Here is a 21296-nt window from a genome sequence, read left to right as displayed (position 1 = left end):
AAGCTTTTTTTTAAATTTAGAAGTTAGGTTGGGAAGAAGTTCATATAAATGAAATGTTTAGCTCCAATTCCACAGCCAATCATCTATCTATTGACTCATCTTTTCCTACACTTACTTGAAATGTCAAATTCATCATGTACTAAATTCAGATGTGTCTATCTATCTATATATAAATACACATACCAACTCTCTCTCCCTCTCTATATGTAAAGATCTCACATATGCCACTGCAAAGGGAATAATTACCAAAGGCTCCAGCTGAGGCACTGTGAAAATTCATCATTGTTTTTGCTCTATGATCTTGCTTTCCAAGGGCTAATCTTTGGTCAGTGATTGAGCACTGAGTATATCCAATAGTCTTTTTCTGGAAGATGAGCAATTCTTTTAGCTGGTGACTGGCTCAAGGACTTTCTGTCAATCTTGACAACATTTTCATAGGCCTGCAGTACAGGGAAGACCTTCCTGTTTCCTTTTTAGGGAACTAGACTTGCAAGATGTCTGGTGGTTCTCCCAGTTTCTACCCCTTTTACCTAATTTTCTTCATATACAAGTTTCCTAGTAGATGGGAGAGATTTCACTCCTGCTTTGTTTTGCTTCTCAGGTGATTAAAACTAATAATGAAGCCAGGTGCTGGTGGCTTACACCTGTAATCCTAGCTACTCAGGAGGCTGAGATCTGAGGATCATGGCTCAAAGCCAGCTCAGGCAGGACAGTCTGTGAGACTCTTATCTCCAATTAACCACCAGAAAACCAGAAGTGGCATTATGGCTCAAGTGCCAGAGCACTTGCCTTGAACTGAAGAGCTCAGGGTCAGAGCCCAGGCCCAGAGTTCAAGCCCCACAACTGACAAAACTAAAACTAATACTAATAATGAAACATGTGCTTCCATTAGAAGTATCTGACATTTTCACCCTGTGATTGAGAAGAATCTAGTAACAGAAAACAAACTAAATTCTGGAGAAAGAGAAGAAGAGAGTTAGAAATGAGGACTGGGGTGGTAGGGAGGCAGAAAACTAAAGAAAAACAAAGCCAGAAGAAGAAAAGCAAGAAGGAGCTGGGAGCAGGACACTTGCTTCTTGATTAGGAAAGGGTAAATTGAAGACTACAAGGTAAATAGAGGGATTCCCCCCCCATCAAATGCCAGCTCTACCTATAAAGGAACCCCACATGTAATTCCCAGCAAGCATTACTCCTAGTACAGGGATTTGTGAGGCAGTGACTACTGCTATATGGGTGAAGAAAGGCATTCGGTCACTCTCCTTATCTCAGAGCATGCTAGGAAGATGCCATCTTGGCAGAGTGCTTGTTGTTCCAGACAGTGCTTCTAGGGGCCTAAGAATAGCTCAAGGAGCCCAATCATAACTCAAGGAGCCATAAGAAACCCTGCCACAAAATTTGGGCGTAAGGCAGGCATAAGTGGTAATTGAAAAGAGAGAAGAATGCCTGACAGGGCCCTACAGAGGACTTTATAAACTGTAGGAAATTATAGCCTGATACCAAATGCAGTGGCTTGCAGTGCTTGGCATGGTCTGGTGACAGGGGCTTGGGATTCTCTGCCAAGTCACAAAACAGAAACATATGTGTGGCAGAGATACCAGTAGAGGCCTCTGGGCCTCTGGAGGTGTGGGTGTGATTGTTGTCTATGGCTCTACCCCTTCTCCCTCCCTCCCCCCCCCCCCCAGGAGAGAATCTGGTCACCTGATGCTTTTATAGTACTCACTGTCTGTGGTCTGCCTTCTGGTTTACATACTGTGATGATGAGAAGAGATTTGATATGAAGATTCCTAGAAGTGTTGATGACCTTGCCTTTGATGATTGACAAAAGATGTTGTTTCTGTCTCTGCTCACCCAGATGAAAACTGCAATGCAATCTTTATCCAAATTTCCATGATCAACAATCCTCCCCAAACTGAAGCTCAAATGGAGAAAATTCAGCTGGGAGCCAGTGGCTCATGCCTGTAAATCCTAGCTACTGGGAGGCTGAGATCTGAGGATCACAGTTTGAAGCCAGCCTAGGCGAGAAAGTCTGTGAGACTCTTATCTCTAGTTAACCACCAGAAAAATGGAAGTGGTGCTGTCAAAGTGGTAGAGTGCTAGCCTTGAGTGCAAAAGCTCAGAGACAGTGCCCAGGACCTGAGTTCAAGCCCCATGACTGACAAAGAAAAAACAAAAATTGAGAAAATTCTAGTGCATGGAAGTAAAAGTATAGCTCAAGTGGTGGAGGAAATTACTGTATACAGAAAAGACCTCGAGTGGTTGACATGAATGTTGGATACATTCCAAATCGAAGATGCCGGATTAGAATATAGATCAAAGCAAAATAATATCACATTGGATAATTATTAAAGCTTCAGTGATATGACATCCTACAAATGGTAACCATGAAGAAAAGTTAATGCAGAGTATTGATCTTTCCAAGAGAAATGGACAAATGATCTTTTTTCATTGTTGTTATTATTGTTGAAGTCAAACCTATGTGCTTAATTTGTATGAGTAATAATGGTGAAAAACAATCTGGAGGTTCATCACAGCTCAAAACTTGCTAAACTCAATGAATTGTGAGGTTGAATACATCTGGATAAAATCAGTGCTCTTCAGCCAACTTTGAAATCATGATGAGCTGCTTTTTCTGGGCTTGTGACAGAGACAACATTATTCAGATGACTTCTGTAGTGAGTAAAGTTGAAAAGAAGCCAAGGCCTCACATAGAAAGTGTGTGAAAGAGGGCAGGGTACCTGCTTTGAAATTGTTAGCAACAGAGGATGTAAACTTGTTTCATACTATTAGCTTGTCTCAGAGAATGGTTTCACATCTGATTACTTACTTTGCATACGATATTGGAAAACCATTGAAGGATTTTGCAGATTTCCAATTTCTCTCTCTTTTGTTCATGGCATAACTGCAGAGTTTGCTGTCACTAGAAGTCATGCATGACACAAAAGGCAAGAACTTATTTGAGAGGCTTATCAATTAAAAAACAAAACAATACATGAGCTAACATTTGAAAACATTGAATGGCCATGGTTAGCTTGCACAAAGGGTTAATTCACTTGTGAAGAAAGAACTTAATTTTCTCAGTCTTGATCCAAAAAATTTAATTGTCTACCAGTGCATCATACACTACGAAAGTCTATCGACAGCTGGGAAGGTGACTCAGTGGTAGAGCGCTTGCCTTGCATGCATGAGGCCCTGGGTTCGATTCCTCAGCACCACATAAGCAAAAAAGAAAAAAGCCGGAAGTGGCGCTGTGGCTCAAGTGATAGAGCGCTAGCCTTGAGCTGAAGAGCTGAGGGACAGTGCCCAGGCCCAGAGTTCAGGCCCCACGACTGGACTCCCCCCCACCAAAAAAAGAAAGTCTATCCACAGGCACTTTGGGTCAGAAATGTAATATCAACAGCAGGGTTATGCATAAATTTGGTCACAAAGAGTCTAACACCCACCAATTTAAGGAGTTAATGATCTTGACTCTGAGTTCAGTGATCTTGTTTATCACTCTGAAGCAAGGCGGCTGAGGAGAGGAAATGTTCATGAGGTTTCGTAAATTGCCGATGAAGTCAAGCAATTCATGGAGATGAGGGGAAACCCTTTCCAGAATCTCAGTGATAGCAAGTGGCTGTATGGTCTGGTATTCATGTACCTCTCAGAGCTGAGCATCAGGCTGAGTGCCTAACCAGCTTCTCAGCTCCCTACTTTCAAAGGTGAAATCATGTGAAGCTAAACTAAGGCTGTGGAAAATACAACTCTAAAAGGATCAAAGCCTTCTACAAAACTTGAATATACTGGTGAATGTGCAAAAAAAAAAATGGAAGCACTTAAAACAAGATTTCAAGACATGAAAAATAAACAAATAAAAGTGAACACCTTCACAACACTGTTCAATGTGAAACCAGTTGATAACTTAGAACACAAAATCATTCAGCTACAAAGCAACCATGAGCTGAAGTTCTAGTGAGCACATTACCGGTGACATAATTAAATGTTTGACTAAACATAGAAGGCTAAATATTTCTTTGTGTGTGCCATTCCTGGGGCTTGAATTCAGAGTGTGGGGACTGTCACTGAACTCTTGTGCTCAAGACTAGTGCTTTACCACTTGGCGCTATGTTATTTCCAGCTTTTTGGTAGTTAATTGGAGAAAAGAGTCCAAAAACTTCCCTGCCAGGGCTGGCTTTGAACTGTGATCCTTAGATATCAGCCCCCTGAGTAGATAGGATTATAGGTGTAAGCCACCAGTGCCTGGCTAGAAGGCAATTTTTTTGGGGGGGGGGTCAGATGTGAGGCATTAACTCAGGGCCTGGGTGCTGTCCTTGAGCATTTTTGTTCAAGGCTGGTGCTCTACCACTTTGAACAATAGTGCCACTTCTGGTTTTTTTTTTTTTTTTTTTTTTTGGTCCAGTCGTGGGGCCTGAACTCTGGGCCTGGGTGCTGTCCCTCAGCTCTTCAGCTCAAGGCTAGCGCTCTACCACTTGAGTCACAGCGCCACTTCCGGCTTTTTGCTTATGTGGTGCTGAGGAATCGAACCCAGGGCCTCAGGCATGCAAAGCAAGCACTCTACCACTGAGCCACCTTCCCAGCCCCCACTTCTGGTTTTTTGAGCAGTTAATTTGGGCTCCAGCTGGCTTCAAACTGTGATCCTCAGCTCTCAGCCTCCTGAGTAGCTAAGGTTATAGGTGTGAGCTACCAGTACCAGCTTAGAAGGCTAATTTTTGTTTTTGTCTGTCATGGGGCTTGAACACTGGCCTGGGCACTGTCCCTCAGCTCTTCAGCTCAAGGCTAGTGCTCTACCACTTGAGCCACAGCGCCACTTCTGGCTTTTTCTGCTTATGTGGTGCTGAGGAATGGAACCCAGGGCCTCATGCATGCAAGGCAAGCACTGTACCACTGAGCCACCTTCCCAGCCCTAGAAGGCTAATTTTTAAATTGAAAATTTATATGCCCTGAATGATAACAATAACCTAACATAAATAACAATAGCCTTTAGCAGAAGCAAGATTCTCCACCTCCCCTTAGAAGGAATTATTTAATGGCCATTCTTTTTTCCTTTTTTCTTTTGGAAGTAATTTCCAATGTTGATTTATTTAATTCAAAAAATTTAACAGCCATGTGAACAATAGTGATGGAAAATACTTAAAAGTAACTTAATTATCTAGTATTGGTAAATATACCACATATAATTGCTTTGTGAAGAAAAAAATGTGTATCATTTAAAAAGATACAGTCTGCTCATTTTATAAACATGTTTATGCAGTGTGCAAGGAACTTGAAATAAAGGTGACAATATAGAACTATTGTAATATGGGAAGGCTAATAGGGTTTTCTAGCTGAAAAAGTAAAATATCAAATTCCTGAGATCAGAAAGATTCCAGACTGCTTCTGTCTTACACATATGCTAATATGGCTATAAACAGTGTGAGGGACAAGTACTAGAAAATCATTGTCATGAAACCTTTACACTGAGCAGTGCTTTTTTATCAAGCTAGATTTGAAATTCTACTATGGTAAATATTTAATTGTAACAAAAACAGAGCCACACTTCTATTAGCATGCCCTAGATAGCATCTAATTGACACATAAATTTTAAGGAAAGGCAATATCGCTCCTCATTAACACACTTTCTAAAAAGAAATACTGTGATGAAATAATTAAACAACCTTAAAATAAGTTAATAGTATAAGAGTAACTATGTAAAATGACGGATATATTAATTTTCTCCAAATGTTATTTCTTTTCCTTTGGATATGGGTATTAAACATTATATTGTATGCCTTTAAAGTATACCATTCAGCCAGACACCAGTGGCTCATGTCTATAATTCTAGCTACTCAGGATGCTGAGATCTAAGGATAGCGGTTGAAAGCCAGCTCAGGCAGGAAAATCTGTGAGACTATTCATTTGTCAGTCATGGGGCTTGAACTCAGGTCCTGGACACTATCCCTGAGCTTTTGTGCTCAAAGCTAGTGCTCTACCACTTTAAGCCACAGCACTACTTCCAGTTTTCTGGTGGTCAATTGGAGATGAGAATCTCATAGATTTTCCTGCTGGAGCTGGCTTTGATCCATGATCCTCAGATCTCAGCCCCCTGAGTAGCTAGGATTACAGGTGTGAGCCACCAGCATCCAGTTCTGTAAGACTCTTATCTCCAATTAACTACTAAAAAGCCAGAAGTGGAGCACTCAAGTGGTAGAGTGCTATCCTTGGAAAAAAAAGCTCAGGGACAGCAAGTAGGCCCTGAGTTTAAGCCTCAGAACTTTCTCTCTTTCTCTCTCTCATGTACACACACACATGCAAACATGCATGCAGCAAACAATACTAATAAAGGACAAAAGAATTCAGGTTCTATTTAATGACTGAGCACAGAGAAAGATAGTAAAAGGTCCTTTTGGGGGATGGTGATAAAAGACATTTATTAAATTTATTATTTATTGTGCTTGTACTGGTACTTAAACTTATCCCTCTTTCTTTTTTGACCACTACTGTTGCTGCTCTGGATATTTTTTTAAAAATCTAAAGTGACAGATTCTGCATAATCAGATATATAGAGAGCTTTATCAAATGAGCCATGAATGTGTGGAGTTGAAGGGAAATGGATATTTAATTTTAGGTAATTTGTTGACATTATCTATTTTTATGTTTATTCATTCTTTTTTTTTTTTTTTTTGTCGGTTGTGGGGCTTGAACTCTGGGCCTAGGCGCTGTCCCTCAGCTCTTCAGCTCAAGGCGAGCGCTCTACCACTTGAGCTACAGCGCCACTTCCAGTTTTCTGGTGGTTTATTGGAGATAGGAGTCTCATGGTCTCTCCTGCCCGGGCTGGCTTTGAACCGTGATCCTCAGATCTCAGCCTCCTAAGTAGCTAGGATTATAGGCATGAGCCACCAGCACCCGGCTTGTTTATTCATTCTTACTGTGCTCTTGGTTGGTGTTTAAGGGAAACTTTTTCCTAAATGTTATCTGATCCTTTTCCCTATGAATGAGTTCATTATCTGTTTTTGGTCCATGAGATTTTTTCTTTCTTTTTTTTTTGGGGGGGGGGGGGTCTAGTCGTGGGGCCTGAACTCTGGGCCTGGGCGCTGTCCCTCAGCTCTTCAGCTCAATGATAGCGCTCTACCACTTGAGCCACAGTGCCACTCCCAGCTTTTTTCTTTTTGCTTATGTGGTGTTGAGGAATCGAACCCAGGGTCTCATGCATGCAAGGCAAGCGCTCTACCACTGAGCCACCTTCCCAGCCCTCTGTGAGATTTTTCTGTGCACTCTTAAAGGAAACCACCTTGAGTCTGAATTGTTTGAATAACTTCTGCTGCTACTCATCAAAAGATCCTTCAATGAAATGGTAATTTGGGGTGTGTGTGTGTGTGTGTGTGTGTGTGTGTGTGTGTGTGTGTGTGTGTGTGTGTGTGTGTGTGTGTGTGTGTGTGTGTGTGTGTGTGTGTGTGTGTGTGTGTGTGTGTGTGTGTGTGTGTGTGTGTGTGTGTGTGTGTGTGTGTGTGTTCAGAGAAACATGGTCTTGCCATATAGTCCAGGCTGGCCTGGAACTCATGCTCCTCTGCCTTAAATTTTTTTTTTGTATTTTTTAAACATTAAGTGTGGCCACTGTGTAGTACTATATGTTTGGGGGTTTCCATCGTATCCTTCATGTGAAGTGCTTTGGCAGTAACTAGTGGTCAAGTTGGAAGAAATCAAGATATCTGTATTATTTTACAATTCTTGGTATGATAATTTACCATAGACATGATGGCTAAAAATAATATCTATTTAGTATCTCATAGTTGTATAGGTCACAAATCTGAGACTATGTCAAAATTTTTTGTTTTTTGTTTTCTCACTCACGGGGCTGGAACTGGGGGTCTGGGTACTATCCCTGAGCTCTTTTGCTCAAGGCTAGGACTCTACCACTTTGGGCCATAGTGTTACTTCCAGTTTTCTGGTGATTAATTGCAGATAAGTCTCAGGGAAGGGGCTGCCCAGGTTGGCTTTGAACCGTGATCCTCAGCTCTCAGCCTACTGAGTAGCTAGGATTATAGGCGTGATCCTCCAGTGCCCAGCATGTCGAAAAGTCTTTTTTTTTTTTTAAGTACATGTAACTATGAGTTGCAATTAACATGGTTTTTGTAGTTATAAGATTGAGGCTGGGGAAACGATGTTATATGGTGAGGAAGCCACATTTTGAGAGGTCAAATTGGGAATCTTTATTAGAAGGCCAGCAAATGCAGGAGGACTCATGTCAAAAAGACCTGCAGTCCTGTGAATACTTAACACTGTCAGAAAACTGAGCCACTAGAGCTGGAAAGGAAAAAAAGGCAGAAAAACAATACCAACAAACCAGATTAGCTTCAATGAGAGCTGAAGTCAGATACCATGGTGATGGAGAAGAACTAGGAGACAGGACATAGGACACAGGACACAGGGCCTGGCATAATGGTACCTGAGCTGGTCCAGGCCTACATAGGATCAGGTCAGGGGGCAGGGTCACAGGGAGCTTGAGAGTTCACGACCCAAGACTGGCAGGTCCAGTAATCTATTATTCAAGTCCCTGTCTCCAGGAATTCAAGCACACCCATCACCCTGGAGATTGGACTTCCCTGCTTCGACCATGAAGAAAAGATGACACCAATTAAATCTAATATCCTATTATCTACCAGATGGCCATGATGGCACCGGTTAGATTCAGTATCCCTACTTCATTGATAGCATGGTAACCCCCCCCCCCCCCGCCATTATTTAGTAGTGGTTTGACTGTGATTAAATGACATAACCTCTCGTAGCAATACATCATGTATTGTTGTATAATAATAAACCTAAACCATACACTTATTGTGAGAATCTATGGGAATACATGTAGCTAATTGTATATAAAAACTGTTGGCATAAAATAAATAATAAAATATATTAATGCGGGGAGGAGGGGGGGAGATGGGAAAGGATGGGAAGGGGAAACAAAGGAGGAGGCAACAATGCTTGATAAGAAATGTACTCATTATCTTGTCCATGTAATTGTAACCCCTCTGTATGGTATTTTCACAAAAAAAATATATTAATGCATATTTTTAAAATAAAGGAGATGAAACAGCAACTTGTTTTATAAGGTTGTAACTGTTGGTAGGCAACTTGTCCACACCTCTGGAATTCTAATGTCCAGATCAATGGTCTTCATCTCCAGTCTTCTGCATTTAATTAGCCCCACTGCTTCTCTTTGTTCCTGTTGCCCTATTGCCTTTTGATAGCACAGAGTTTTTCCTTATTTTTTTATTTTTTAATTACCTATGTGACACTTCTTACACACACACACACACACACACACACGCACACACACAAACACATGCATGCACCTCACCCAGCAAACATCACACATCAGTAAAATTGCAGAAAATTCTATAGACCTTTCAATATTAACATTAAATGTTAATGGTCTCAATTCTCCAATAAAATACATAGAATAGTGAATTGCATTAAAAAATACATAGGGGGCTGGGAAGGTGGCTCAGTGGTAGAGTGCTTGCCTTGCATGCATGAGGCCCTGGGTTCAATTCCTCAGCACCACATAAGCAAAAAGAAAAAAGCTGGAAGTGGTGCTGTGGCTCAAGTGGTAGAGCGCTAGCCTTGAGCTGAAGAGCTGAGAGGCAGTGCCCAGGTCCAGAGTTCAGGCCCCAGGACTGGACCAAAAAAAAAAATACATAGAATGGTAGGTTGTCTACAAGAAATACATCTCAAGTAGGGTACTGGTAGCTCAGGACCATAATCCTAGCTCAGGAGGCTGAGATCTGAGGATTGCAGTGCTCAGGCCCAGAGTTCAAGCCCCACAGCCAACAAAACAAAATTAACAGACTGTTTATTATACTTAAAATATTTTAAAGATAAAACAAGTTCAAGCCCCATAATTGAAAAAAAAATGAAATACATCTCAATGGCAAAAACCAACATTATTGTAAGGTAAATGAATTGTTTTATTTCTCCCTTTATTTCTCCAATGATCCCCCTGTGATCATTCAACAATGCAATGGTTCAATCTCCATGTATTTCAACCTTTTCTGTGGTTTGTTTTGTGGTTGATTTCTAGTTTTATTTGATTGTGATTGATACAATTAATATAATATAATTGAAAACATTCAAATACATAGAGATTGAACAATATATTACCCAAGCTATTCAGTAACCCGACCTGGAGGATGTGTGAAGTCATTTCAGGCAGAAAAACCCTCCAGACTCTATCTCCAATTAATCAGCAAAAACCCAGACTGGAATCATAGCTCAGAGTGATAGAGTACCAGCCATGAGCAAGAAAGGTGAGCAAGAGAGCACAATACCCTTAAGTTCAAATCCTAGTAGTAGTGTATGTGCATGTGCTCACGCACACACATAGACACACACAGACACACACAGAAACTACAGAAAGAAAAATTTTGTCAACTATTCATCAGATAAAAGATTAATATTCATGGGGCTGGGAAGGTGGCTCAGTGGTAGAGTGCTTGCCTTGCATGCATGAGGTCCTGGGTTCAATTCCTCAGCACCACAAAAGCAAAAAGAAAAAAAGCCAGAAGTGGTGCTGTGGCTCAAGTGGTAGAGTGCTAGCCTTGAGCTGAAGAGCTGAGGGACAGCACCCAGGCCCAGAGTTCAGGCCCCACGACCGAACCCCCCCCCCAAAAAAAGATTAATATTCAGAACATACAAAAGCTAAAAAATAGCAAAGAAACAAGTAATCAAATTAACAAATGGGAAAATGAATTTAAAATATAGTAGAGAAGTACAAATGTCCAATGAATACATGAAAAAAGCCAGTCAGAAGTACAAATGGTCAATAAATATATGAAGAAATGTTCAGCACCCTCAGCCATAAAGAAATGCAAATCAAGAGTATACGAGGGGGGCTGGGAAGGTGGCTCAGTGGTAGAGCGCTTGCCTTGCATGCTCGAGGCCCTGGGTTCGATTCCTCAGCCCCACATAAGCAAAAAAGAAAAAAGCCGGAAGTGGCGCTGTGGCTCAAGTGGTAGAGTGCTAGCCTTGAGCTGAAGAGCTGAAGGACAGCGCCCAGGCCCAGAGTTCAGGCCCCACGACCGGACCCAAAAAAAAAAAAAAAAAAGAGTATATGAGGTTTCCACTTCACCCTAGTCAGAATGGAAATCATAAAAGCAAACTAATAAATGCTGGCAAAGATGTGGGAAAAAAGGATCACCTACGCTGTTGGTGGGAATGTAATCTAGTGTCTCACCACTATGGGAATCAGTTTGTAGGTTCCTCAAAAAACTAAATATAGGCTTACTTGATGACCAGGCTATAACACTATTAGGCATATATCTGGAATGTAAAAATCAATATAGAACAGAGGTATCAGTATGCCTCTGTGTTTACGTAACCTAGTCATCTTTAGACTACTGACTTAAGATGCTGACTTTATAATGTATTAATTTTAAGGGGAATTGTCACCTTTAGGATGTTCACTATTCAAATCCAAACCAAATTTTATCTGCTTTGATTGCTATTTTAATCTTTTTTTTTTTTTCTTTTCTGGTCCTGGGTTTAACTCAGAGCCTGGGCACTGTCCCTGAGTTTTTTAAATCAAGGCTAGCACTCTACTTCATGAGCCACAGTATCTTCTGAAATTTTTTTCTGAGTAGTTTATTAGGGATAAGTATCCCATGGACTTCTCTGCCTGGACTGTCTTCAATCCACGATCCTCAGATCTCAGCCGGTATGAACCACCAGTGCCTGGCTTGACTGCTTTTTTATTTTATTTATTTATTTATTTTTTGTTTTGTTTTTTTTTTTGGTCGGCCGTAGGGCTTGAACTCTGGGCCTGGGCACTGTCCCTCAGCTCTTCAGTGCAAGGTGAGCCCTCTACCACTTGAGCTACAGCGCCACTTCTGGTTTTCTGGTGGTTTATTGGAGATAGGAGTCTCACGGTCTCTCCTGCCCGGGCTGGCTTTGAACCGCAATCCTCAGATCTCAGCCTCCTGAGTAGCTAGGATTACAGGCGTGAGCCACCAGTGCCCAGCTTGACTGCTATTTTAAATAGGGCCTCTTTCCCCATCTTTAACAGGTTAATATCTGTGTATGTGGAGACTATCAATTTCTGAATATTTATGTCATTGTTCTTTCTGAATTCTCATTTTGTTTATAGTAAATTTTCTCTTGGTATTTTTATTCTGATATGGTATCAGACAATCCCTGTAACTGTTGAGTTCACTTGTTAAAAAGAATCCAGAAAGCCTGTTTTTATGTATAAACTTTCTGTATCATAAACTATAGATAGTAGTAAACTAGCAACCTGTTCATACTTTGTTTGGCACATACAGATTTAAAAATCAGCCAGAAAATATATTTGCTCACTGATTGTGTTAGTCATTTTTCAGCACTGTGAAAACCTACTTAAAGGAGGAAAGAGTTATTTTGACTCACAATTTCAAATGTGCCAGGTCACTTTCAGCTTGGCTCCACTGCTATGTTGTGTCCCCCCTCCTCCTTCCCCCGCCAGCAACTAGGGTATAGGAAAGCAAAGCTGCTCACCTCATGGTGGATGAACTCATCAAGGGGTTAAACCATGGATAAAATTGGCTGCATCATAAAACAATTAGTTCTCAATAAGCTACCAGCTGAGGACTAAGTGTATTCAACACAAAACCCTTCAGGGGGACACACAATATTCAAATCACAACACAAATAAATGTTTTGGGATCTGCTTGAAAATGAGATTTGCATTCCTTCATGACAAACATTTTCTGTTGCTAAAGACTGCATGTTTCTTTTACCCAGGTCATGAGTACTGCTGTCAGTCAAGCTACCACCAAGCTTGCTTACCTGGCTGAGTCTATTACCTTTGTCTTAGAGCAAAAAGTTGGGCATCCATAAGAGCTACTGTGGTTGAGTGCTACTATATTGAAAGGGGTTCCTAGACATTTATTCAAGGGCCTACTACACACCAACAACTGCTCTAGGTATGCTTAATATATACAGAGCAGAACAGCCAAAGATTCCATATGGAGCTTACATGCTAGTAATGGACAGGATAAATAGTAAGTAAATCATGTTGTATGTTAGAACATAATGTTATAAGAAAAATAATAATAAAAGGAAGAGGATGGCTACTCCCAGGGCAAGGCAGGTTGTGATTTTTACTGTGGTGGTCAGAGTAAATGTGCCTGGGTAGATATTTGAGCAGGTTCAAGGAAAGGTTGTTAGTCATGTAGATTTATAGGAAAGGGAGGAAAGCATAAATCAGACAAATGGAAAAGCTAATGCAAAGGACTAATGGCATGTAGGTGCTTGTTTCATGTATCAATTAGACAAACAAATGAGTGTGGCTGAAGCATAGTATAAAGAAGACAGTAGGAGTGCTCACAGGCTGAGGGTTGTGAGCAGAATATGGAAGCCCTTGAGACCATCAGAAGGACTTTGCCATTTCCCCCCCCCCCCCGATGAAATGGGGGTGGGAAGGCCTGGCAATGAATAGTTTTATACAGAAGAGACCCAATCTGACCTATAGTTTAAAATAATCATACAGCTTCTCCAATGACACATTGAAAGAAAAAGAGATGCAATGATGGAAGCAGAAAGACTTGTTCTGAGATTTTTCAGCAGTGATGAAGAGGTGGCTTGCCCAGGCAGTACCTGGTGAGGTAGTGAAAGGGGTGGGAGTCAGGATGCATTTGAAGGTAGAGTTAACAGTATTTCTTGATGGATTACAATGTAACGTGTGAGAGAAACCTAGATTTTGGCTTGAGTTAACTGGCAAAATGGACTTGCTCTTGAGATGAAGAAGCTGTAAGAAGAGATTTTCTAAGAGATATTAATTAGTTGAATTTTGAACCATGTGGGTCATGACATGTATTTTTGGTATCTGAAGGATATGTTAACTAAGCAGATAGATATGATTTAGGAACTCAGAGTAGATGTCTGGCTGACAAACGTTTTCCTTACTGATCCAGTCTCACAGGTTTGTTTGTTTTTTTTGTCTTTTGGTTGGTCATGGGCCCTGAACTCTGGGCCTGCGTGCTCTCTCAGCTCTTCAGCTCAAGGATAGAGCTCTATCACTTGAACCATGGTGTCACTTCTAGCTCTTTCTGCTTATATGGTGCTCAGGAATCGAACCCAGGGCTTCATGCATGCAAGGCAAGCACTCTACCACTAAGCCACCTTCCCAGTCTCACAGTTTTGAATACCATATAATGCCAAAGACTTCCAAAAATTTGCCTTTATGGTAGATCCAAGACTGATTGTGGTTGTGTTGCTAGCAAAAGTTGGGATGGGCTCTTGGGAGGGTACTATATCTTTAAGCTTGATGGCAGAATAGGCACAGTACTAATTTCAGTGTTTTGTCTCCCAGATTCCTGACATATTTGTTTTATTCCTACCTACTATATTGAGTGTGGCTCAATATAAGCTACAAGACACTACTGTCTTCTATCTGGTAAACTGTAGAGACAAATTTAAACCAAGGTCAACACTCCATACTTGGGAGTTTTGTTTTTTTTTTCTTCTGTGCTACCATGCCAATCTTGGGCAAGACTAACCCTGAAAGGTTCTTTCTTCTTGCCCTTCTCATCTTCTTTCTAAGCATTTTTCTTTCTTCTCTTGGCACACATTTTCACTAGGAATGATAGGCTAAAAAATACTGGATTAGAGGAAGCACTAAAACTCTCAGGCCCTAGCTGTTAGGTGTGATTTGCCTTTCTTTTAATATTTATCTGCTCTTCTTCATTCCAGGCTAAGGCCCCCTGAAATCTTATCCTCGTGGTCTCTAAACTTTTCTTTTGCTCCATGCATTTCATTTTATACTCTCCTCTGGATGCGTCTCCAGGTCTGAAGAACCGTGATCCACTGGAGGAAGAAGAAAACTCACAACTAACCTGGGAGACGTCCTCAGGGACACAGGTCAGGTAGGAGGGATGAGAGTCTCAGGTCCCTGCTAGGTCCCTGCTTTGTCTGGGCGTCCCCGGCTAGACTCCGCCCCGCCCCGCCCCTTCCCGGCGGCTTCCGGCGTGGCCCCGCCCCCAAACGGGCGTGGCCTACAGTTTCCCTCCTCCTGGCTGCGCGCGGCTGCGGGCCGCGGTCACGTGAGTGCGGCGCGGCGCGGGAGGGGCTCTCACTTCCGGGCGGCGGAAGGAGACGCGGCCGCGTGAGGACGAAGCGTTTGAAAACACGCTCCGGGAGCGAGAGGCTCTGTCCGCTGTGCGCACGCCGTCGTCTTGTGGCCTTCGGCTCACTCGCTCTTCCATTCCGCCTCCGCTTGTCGGTTTCGGCCGGGTCCTCAGGTGAGCGGCCGCCACTCGTGGGGCTGGGCCCTCCCGATGCGCGGGTTGTCGCCCCTCCGTCGGCGCGCGGCCCAGACGGCGGGCCGGGCCGTGGCGGGCCGTGGCCGGGCCCTGGCGGGGCCCTGGCGGGCAGTGGCCGGCCCGGGGCGGGCGGATGGCCCCGGGGTCCCCTCAGTGGCGCCCCCGCCGCTCGGGTCTGTGCGGGGCGCCCCGACCCCCCCCCCCCCCCCCCGCTCACACGAGGCGTCTCCAGCGGCCCGGGCGGGTTTTCGCGGTTTCGGGTCTCGGAGAGTTTTTGGCTGGGGCCCCCCTGGTCCCCGCTCGGGGGGTCTAACTGACAGCTTCTAGAATAAACAGCGCCCCCGCGGCCCCCCTCCCCATCGGAGGCTGTGGTCTTGGGGATGCTGGACTGGAAACGCCGAGTAGGGGGAGGGCAGGCCCCCAACCCACCGCTCATCTCCCCGGCCGGGAGAGCTGCGCCGTGGATCCCTGGCTGACTGTTGCATTCGCCCCTTCCTCCTAAGTCACTTGCTTTATCGGAATGTAGATGCTTCTGGGGTCCTTCATGGAGTTCGGAGACCCCCCCTCGAGTGTCAGGGATGGGATTGGAGAGGGAGCCATCCAAGCTGAGTGCTCTGTGCTGGCTGTCCTTGGTTTCTGTGTTTTTGAGGGTGTGGCCTGGGAGAAGTTGGACACGAGGACAGGTAATAGGGCGATTGGCAGGACAAATAGTGGGAATACGGTTCCGTTGAATACTGAGCACACCAGCTGTTGCAGCAGTATCTCCCGAAGGAAGATGGGAAATTCGTTTCCAAAACTGCTGGGACTCAACTACAGCAGAGGAGCAGTGATGTGAGTTTGGTCCCAGAGTCTGGAGCGGCTAACCCCTATCCAAAACCTGCTGTAGAAGAGCGATTTGATTTGCTGTGCTGTGAAAAATCTAAGTGAACGTGAGAGCAATTGCTAAATGATTTTTTTTAAAGTTCCTCGTATGAAACATGTTTTTCTATTTCTCAAGTAGAGTGAACACGTGGTAATGGATATGGCATAAATTTTACAGTCTGATACAAAATGATGGCTGAATTGGCAATTGAAGCAGACTGTTGGAGACCCAACATTCGGCTAAAGAGGTTGAGGGTGTGTGTGTGTGTCTCAGTGTAATTTTTCTTAGTGGTCTGTGCAGTTTACTTTCATCTCTGGTAACACATAGTGAAAAAACTGTAAAAGCTTACAAGTTGCCTTAACTAATGGAAACTTTTTTGGGGGGAGGGGCGTGTCGGCCCTGGGGCCTGAACCCTGAGCCTGGGTGCTTTCCCTGAGCTCTTCAGTTGAAGGCTAATGCTCTACCACTTGAACCACAGAGAAACTTCCGGTTTTCTGGTGGTTTTTGGAGGTAAAGAATCTAACAGAAAGCCGGGCGCTGGTGGCTCACGCCTGTAATCCTAGCTACTCAGGAGGCTGAGATCTGAGGATCGCGGTTCAAAGCCAGCCCGGGCAGGAGAGACCATGAGACTCCTATCTCCAATAAACCACCAGAAAACCGGAAGTGGCGCTGTAGCTCAAGTGGTAGAGCGCTCGCCTTGAGCTGAAGAGCTGAAGGACAGCGCCCAGGCCCAGAGTTCAAGCCCCAGGACCGACAAAAAAAAAAAAAAGAATCTAACAGATTTTCCTGCCCGGGCTGGCTTTGAACCACGAATCTTAGATCTCAGCCTCCTGAGTGTGAGCCACCGGCGCCCAGCTTGGAAACCATTTTTTTTATTAAAGGAAGACAAATGAATATCAGAACCTTATTTTAGCATTCCTCTCCCCTTTAGGGTAAGCGAGAGTTGTAGTTAGAAATAAAAACTTGGGATCAGGATAAGTGAAGTAAATCATTTTGTTTCAGTCTTCCAGTCCGGTTAGTTCCATATGAATAACAGAAAGATGGTTTTGAAGAGCTTAGTCTTAATCCCTCCTCAACTGCCTAAGGAAATGGATAGAGTAACCTGTCTTTGTGAACCACATTAATTAACATGAGTTTGGGACCACCTTCACAGGGCTTTAAGGTTTGATTGCTAATCAACACGTGCTTCTCATGTTCTGCTGGGTATGTTCAGATTCTGAGACTTTATGAACCCATGCACATTTGTGCTTTTACCATATATATTTCATAAAACTTTAGGTAACAATTTTGAGAGTTATAAATATGAACTCATCTATTTCACCCATCTCACAAGGACCGTTTGAGGTAGGTATTATCCCTCTCCCTTTCCCCAAGGCACAGTGATTAAGTACTAAAGAGCGGCAGTTTGGATGAGAATCAGTCTAGTTCCAGAAGTAGTTCCCTTTCTGCCCCCAAATGAAATTTTGCTGTGTTGCCCAGCCCAACTTCTGGGGTCACTCTGTCTTCTTGCCTCAGGCTTATGCATAGCAGGGACTGTAGGAACGTGCCAATATGCTGGGTTTAGAATCAACTTTTAAATTGTATAACCACATCCTAGCTCAAGGGTTCTAAGGTAGTAAAATCCTGCAGTCGTGTGACTATTTTTGTGCTGGTTCTGAGGCTTGAGGTCTGGGAATTGTCTCTGAACTTTTGTGCTCAAGGCTAGTGCTCTGCCACTTGAGTGATAGTTTCCATTCTGACTTTTTTTGATAGTAAATTGTAGATAAGCATCTAATGGACTTTCTTGCCTGGGCAAGATCCTCAGATCTCAGCCTCCTGAGTATTTAGGATTATAATTGTGAGCCACAGGTAGCCAGCTGTTTTTTGGTTTTTGTTTTTTTTTGAAATCTTGCAGTACTTTTCCTTTTTATCTTCAAAAAAATATTCCCAGGAGAAGTGTTAGTATTTTGTATAAAGTACTAGGATTTGGGCTGGGAAGGTGGCTCAGTGGTAGAGTGTTTGCCTTGCATGCACGAGGCCCTGGGTTCGATTCCTCAGCACCACATAAGCAGAAAAAGCCAGAAGTGGCGCTTCTGTGTCTCAAATGGTAGAGTGCTAACCTTGAGCTGAAGAGCTGAGGGACAGCACCCAGGCCCAGAGTTCAGGCCCCACGACCGACAAAAAAAAAAAAAAAAAAAAGTATTAAGCTTTGAATTCTTGGCTTTTCACTTGACAGGCAGGCATTTTACCCTTTGAGCCATGTCACCAGCTCTCTTTGCATTAGTGTTTTCTCAATAGGATCTTGCTTATATGTAACTGCCACTTATACTTAAACCTCCTAGAACTTCCTAGTTAGGATGAGAGGTGTATACTCTCAGCTTTTTATCTGTTGAGATAGGCTCTCATGAGCTTTTTGGACAGCCTGGTTTTGAACTGCAGTCCCACTAATCTTATCCTCCCAAGTAGCTAGATTACAAGGTATGAGCCATGTTGCCTGGCTTCATTATTTCTGTCATGTGGAAAAGGCTTCATGAAGGAAGAGTTGAACTGTTTCCAGATGGAGGAAGCTAGGTTTTAAATTGAAGTTCCTCTGTGAGAAGATGGTTAGGGCCATGGTAGAATACTTAGTTTGTCAGGGTAAGGAATTTTCAATTTTTATGAGTAGAACAACTGAAAGCTTCTGAGCCTCTGTCAGACAATGTTGTTAGAATGAGCTGTCTGGTGGTTGTGGCTGGTCAACTAAAGAATAGGCTAGCCAGAAGCTGGTGGCTCATGCCTGTAATCCTAGCTGCTCAAGAGGCTGGGATCTGAGAATCATGGTTCAAAGCCAGCCTGGGCAGGAAAGTCCTTGAGACTCTTATCTCCAATAAACCACTAGAAAACTGGAAGTGGTGCTGTGGCTCAAGTGGTATAGCACTAGCCTTGAGCTGAAGAGGTGAGGGACAGTGTCCATGCCCAGAGTTCAACCCTCCCCCCCCAAAACAAAATAAAAGTGTAGGCTAGAGATAAAGCAGAGATATCAGTGAAGATGCTGTTGAGTATTCTTGGTTACAATTGAAAGCCTTAAATAATAGCGGTGTACAAATGGGTAGGAGACATAGGTTAAAGATTTTTATAAATTGGAATTTGTGACATAGTTATGCTAGAGTTACTTATCATCATAATGGCTTAGCTAATCTTTGCTTGTTTGATTTTTTTTTTTTTTAGGTCCAGTCGTGGGGCCTGAACTCTGGGCCTGAGCGCTGTCCCTCAGCTCTTCAGCTCAAGGCTAGTGCTCTACCACTTGAGCCACAGTGCCACTTCTGGCTTTTTTTCTTTTTGCTTATGTGGTGCTGAGGAATCGAACCCAGGGCCTCATGCATGCAAAGCAAAGCGCTCTACCACTGAGCCACCTTCCCAGCCCCATAATCTTTGTTTCTTATTCTTTTGTTACATTGTATTTCCTTTTATAATGCCTTTCTTTTTTCTTTTGTCAGTGGTGGAACTTGAACTCAGGGCCTGTGTGCTGTCCCTGAGCTTTTGTGCTCATCACCTCAGCTTGATGCCTTTCGTCTTTGAAGGGATGCATTTTCCTTTTGTATCTTGTCTACATTTTGCCAGATGTTGAAAATGCTAGTGACTTCATTTCTGTTCCAGGCTTTCGTGACCTTAAGAGTTTTTCCTTGCTCAAAAAATGCCCATTGTTGGGTTGGGAAGTTGGCTCAGTGGTAGAGTGCTTGCCTCACATGCATAAGGCCCTGGGTTCGATTCCTCAGCACCACAGAAGCAGAAAAAAGCCGGAAGTGGCGCTGTGGCTCAAGTGGTAGGGTGCTAGCCTTGAGCTTAAGAGCTGAGGGAGCGCCCAGGCCCAGAGTTAAGCCCCCAGGATCAACAACAAAAAAAAGCCCATTGTCTTTTTGCTATATACCTAAATCTTGCCTGTTTTTTCAAGCACCCAGCTTTGTTTCATAAAGCTTTTACTAATCATCAGCTTCATTAAACAATAATATTCATTTTCCACCTTTATTTGGTTAAAACTACTTTGAGGCCTCTGAAGGGCCAAGAGCTTCCCAACAGATACAGCAAGTCTATGCTGCTTTCCTATGAACAGAGAAGGAAGCATTTCAAAAGTGTTTATTTAGTACCTTATTTACAAAATGTGACACAACTTAAAAGCCTTGCAAAGCCAGTGACAAGACTTCTGCTGTACTTGTTACTGGCTTTTATAGTATTTCTTTACTAATTTTTTTGCACATAACAGTATTTTTTTTACCTAATAGTTTGGTCCTTTGGCATAATCATTGTTGACTATGATACCAGTAATGCTCCAAGTGTTAGAGTAATAGGTATGTTGGAAAATGTTTTTAGTCTTCTGTCATTTAGCCTTGTGTTTATTCTTTTAAAATTTATTCCTTTGATGCAGCTCTCAATCATGACTAAAAAAAGAAAACGCCAAGATGATTTTCAAAAAGTAAAACTAAAAGTTGGTAAAAAGAAGCCCAAATTAGAAAATGCTACTGCTACAAACTTTAGAACAAAGACAATACATCTGCCTGAACAACTCAAAGAAGATAGAATACTTCCAACAAACAATAGAAAACTTAACATAAAGGTAAATTATAAGTCTTGCATTGATAAAGTAAGATTTTCTTTGAAGTCACGTTGAATCTTTTTGTGAAAAGTTGTTTTAAAAAGCCGGAAGTGGCACTGTGGTAGAACGTTAGTCTTGAGCTGAAGAGCTGAGGGACAGCACCCAGGCCCAGAGTTCAGGACCCATAACTGACAAAAAAGAAAAAAGAAAAGAAAAGTTGTTTTATGTTTTGTCTATGGTAACAGGGTTTATGGATAGAGGACTTTGGGTTTATCTGTTACCCTTTTCATCTGATCTTGGAACTTGCAGAAAATGTGCTTTCAGAAAATATTGCTAAGTGAAACTCATAGTGATTTCTCCTTAGTGTACTCATTTGGTGATCTAACATATATCACCTGAAAAAAATTTGTAGTTTTAACTTTCTGTTAAAGTGTGTCAACTTTTTGATTGGTTGAGACAGGTTTTTTTTTTTTTTTTTTTTTTTTTTTTATCATGGCCTAGAAATTGTTGAATAGTTCAGGTTGGCCTTGTACTCTTATTTCTTGGGGTATCAAGTTTTTGGTAAGTAGTTAAGATAAGAACCTTTTTTTTTTTTTTTTTAAATGTCAGTACTGGGGCTCCT

The 21296-nt window shown here is 42.6% G+C and overlaps 1 protein-coding gene across 2 annotated transcripts in view; it reads left to right on the top strand.

Moving 5' to 3' along the window:
• The first annotated feature begins 15093 nt into the window (after positions 1-15093).
• The window catches only part of Tex10 (testis expressed 10), a 44571-nt gene continuing 38368 nt past the window's right edge, over positions 15094-21296 (top strand). Inside the window, exons 1-2 of one of the 2 annotated variants that reach the window (XM_070010777.1) lie at positions 15094-15242; positions 20507-20695. In XM_070010777.1, coding sequence (XP_069866878.1) covers positions 20516-20695 — 180 coding nt within the window. In that variant the 5' untranslated portion in view covers positions 15094-15242; positions 20507-20515. Of the gene's footprint in view, positions 15243-15850; positions 16095-20506; positions 20696-21296 lie in introns of those variants that run through there. The other variant, XM_070010784.1, reaches the window with a different exon arrangement.

This window comes from Dipodomys merriami, unplaced genomic scaffold (genome assembly GCF_024711535.1).
Source record: "Dipodomys merriami isolate MVZ:Mamm:240054 unplaced genomic scaffold, mDipMer1.0.p SCAF_11, whole genome shotgun sequence".
Classification (NCBI taxonomy): domain Eukaryota; kingdom Metazoa; phylum Chordata; class Mammalia; order Rodentia; family Heteromyidae; genus Dipodomys; species Dipodomys merriami.
Note: the sequence above shows the minus strand (reverse complement) of the source record. Positions and strands in the feature narration are given on the sequence as shown.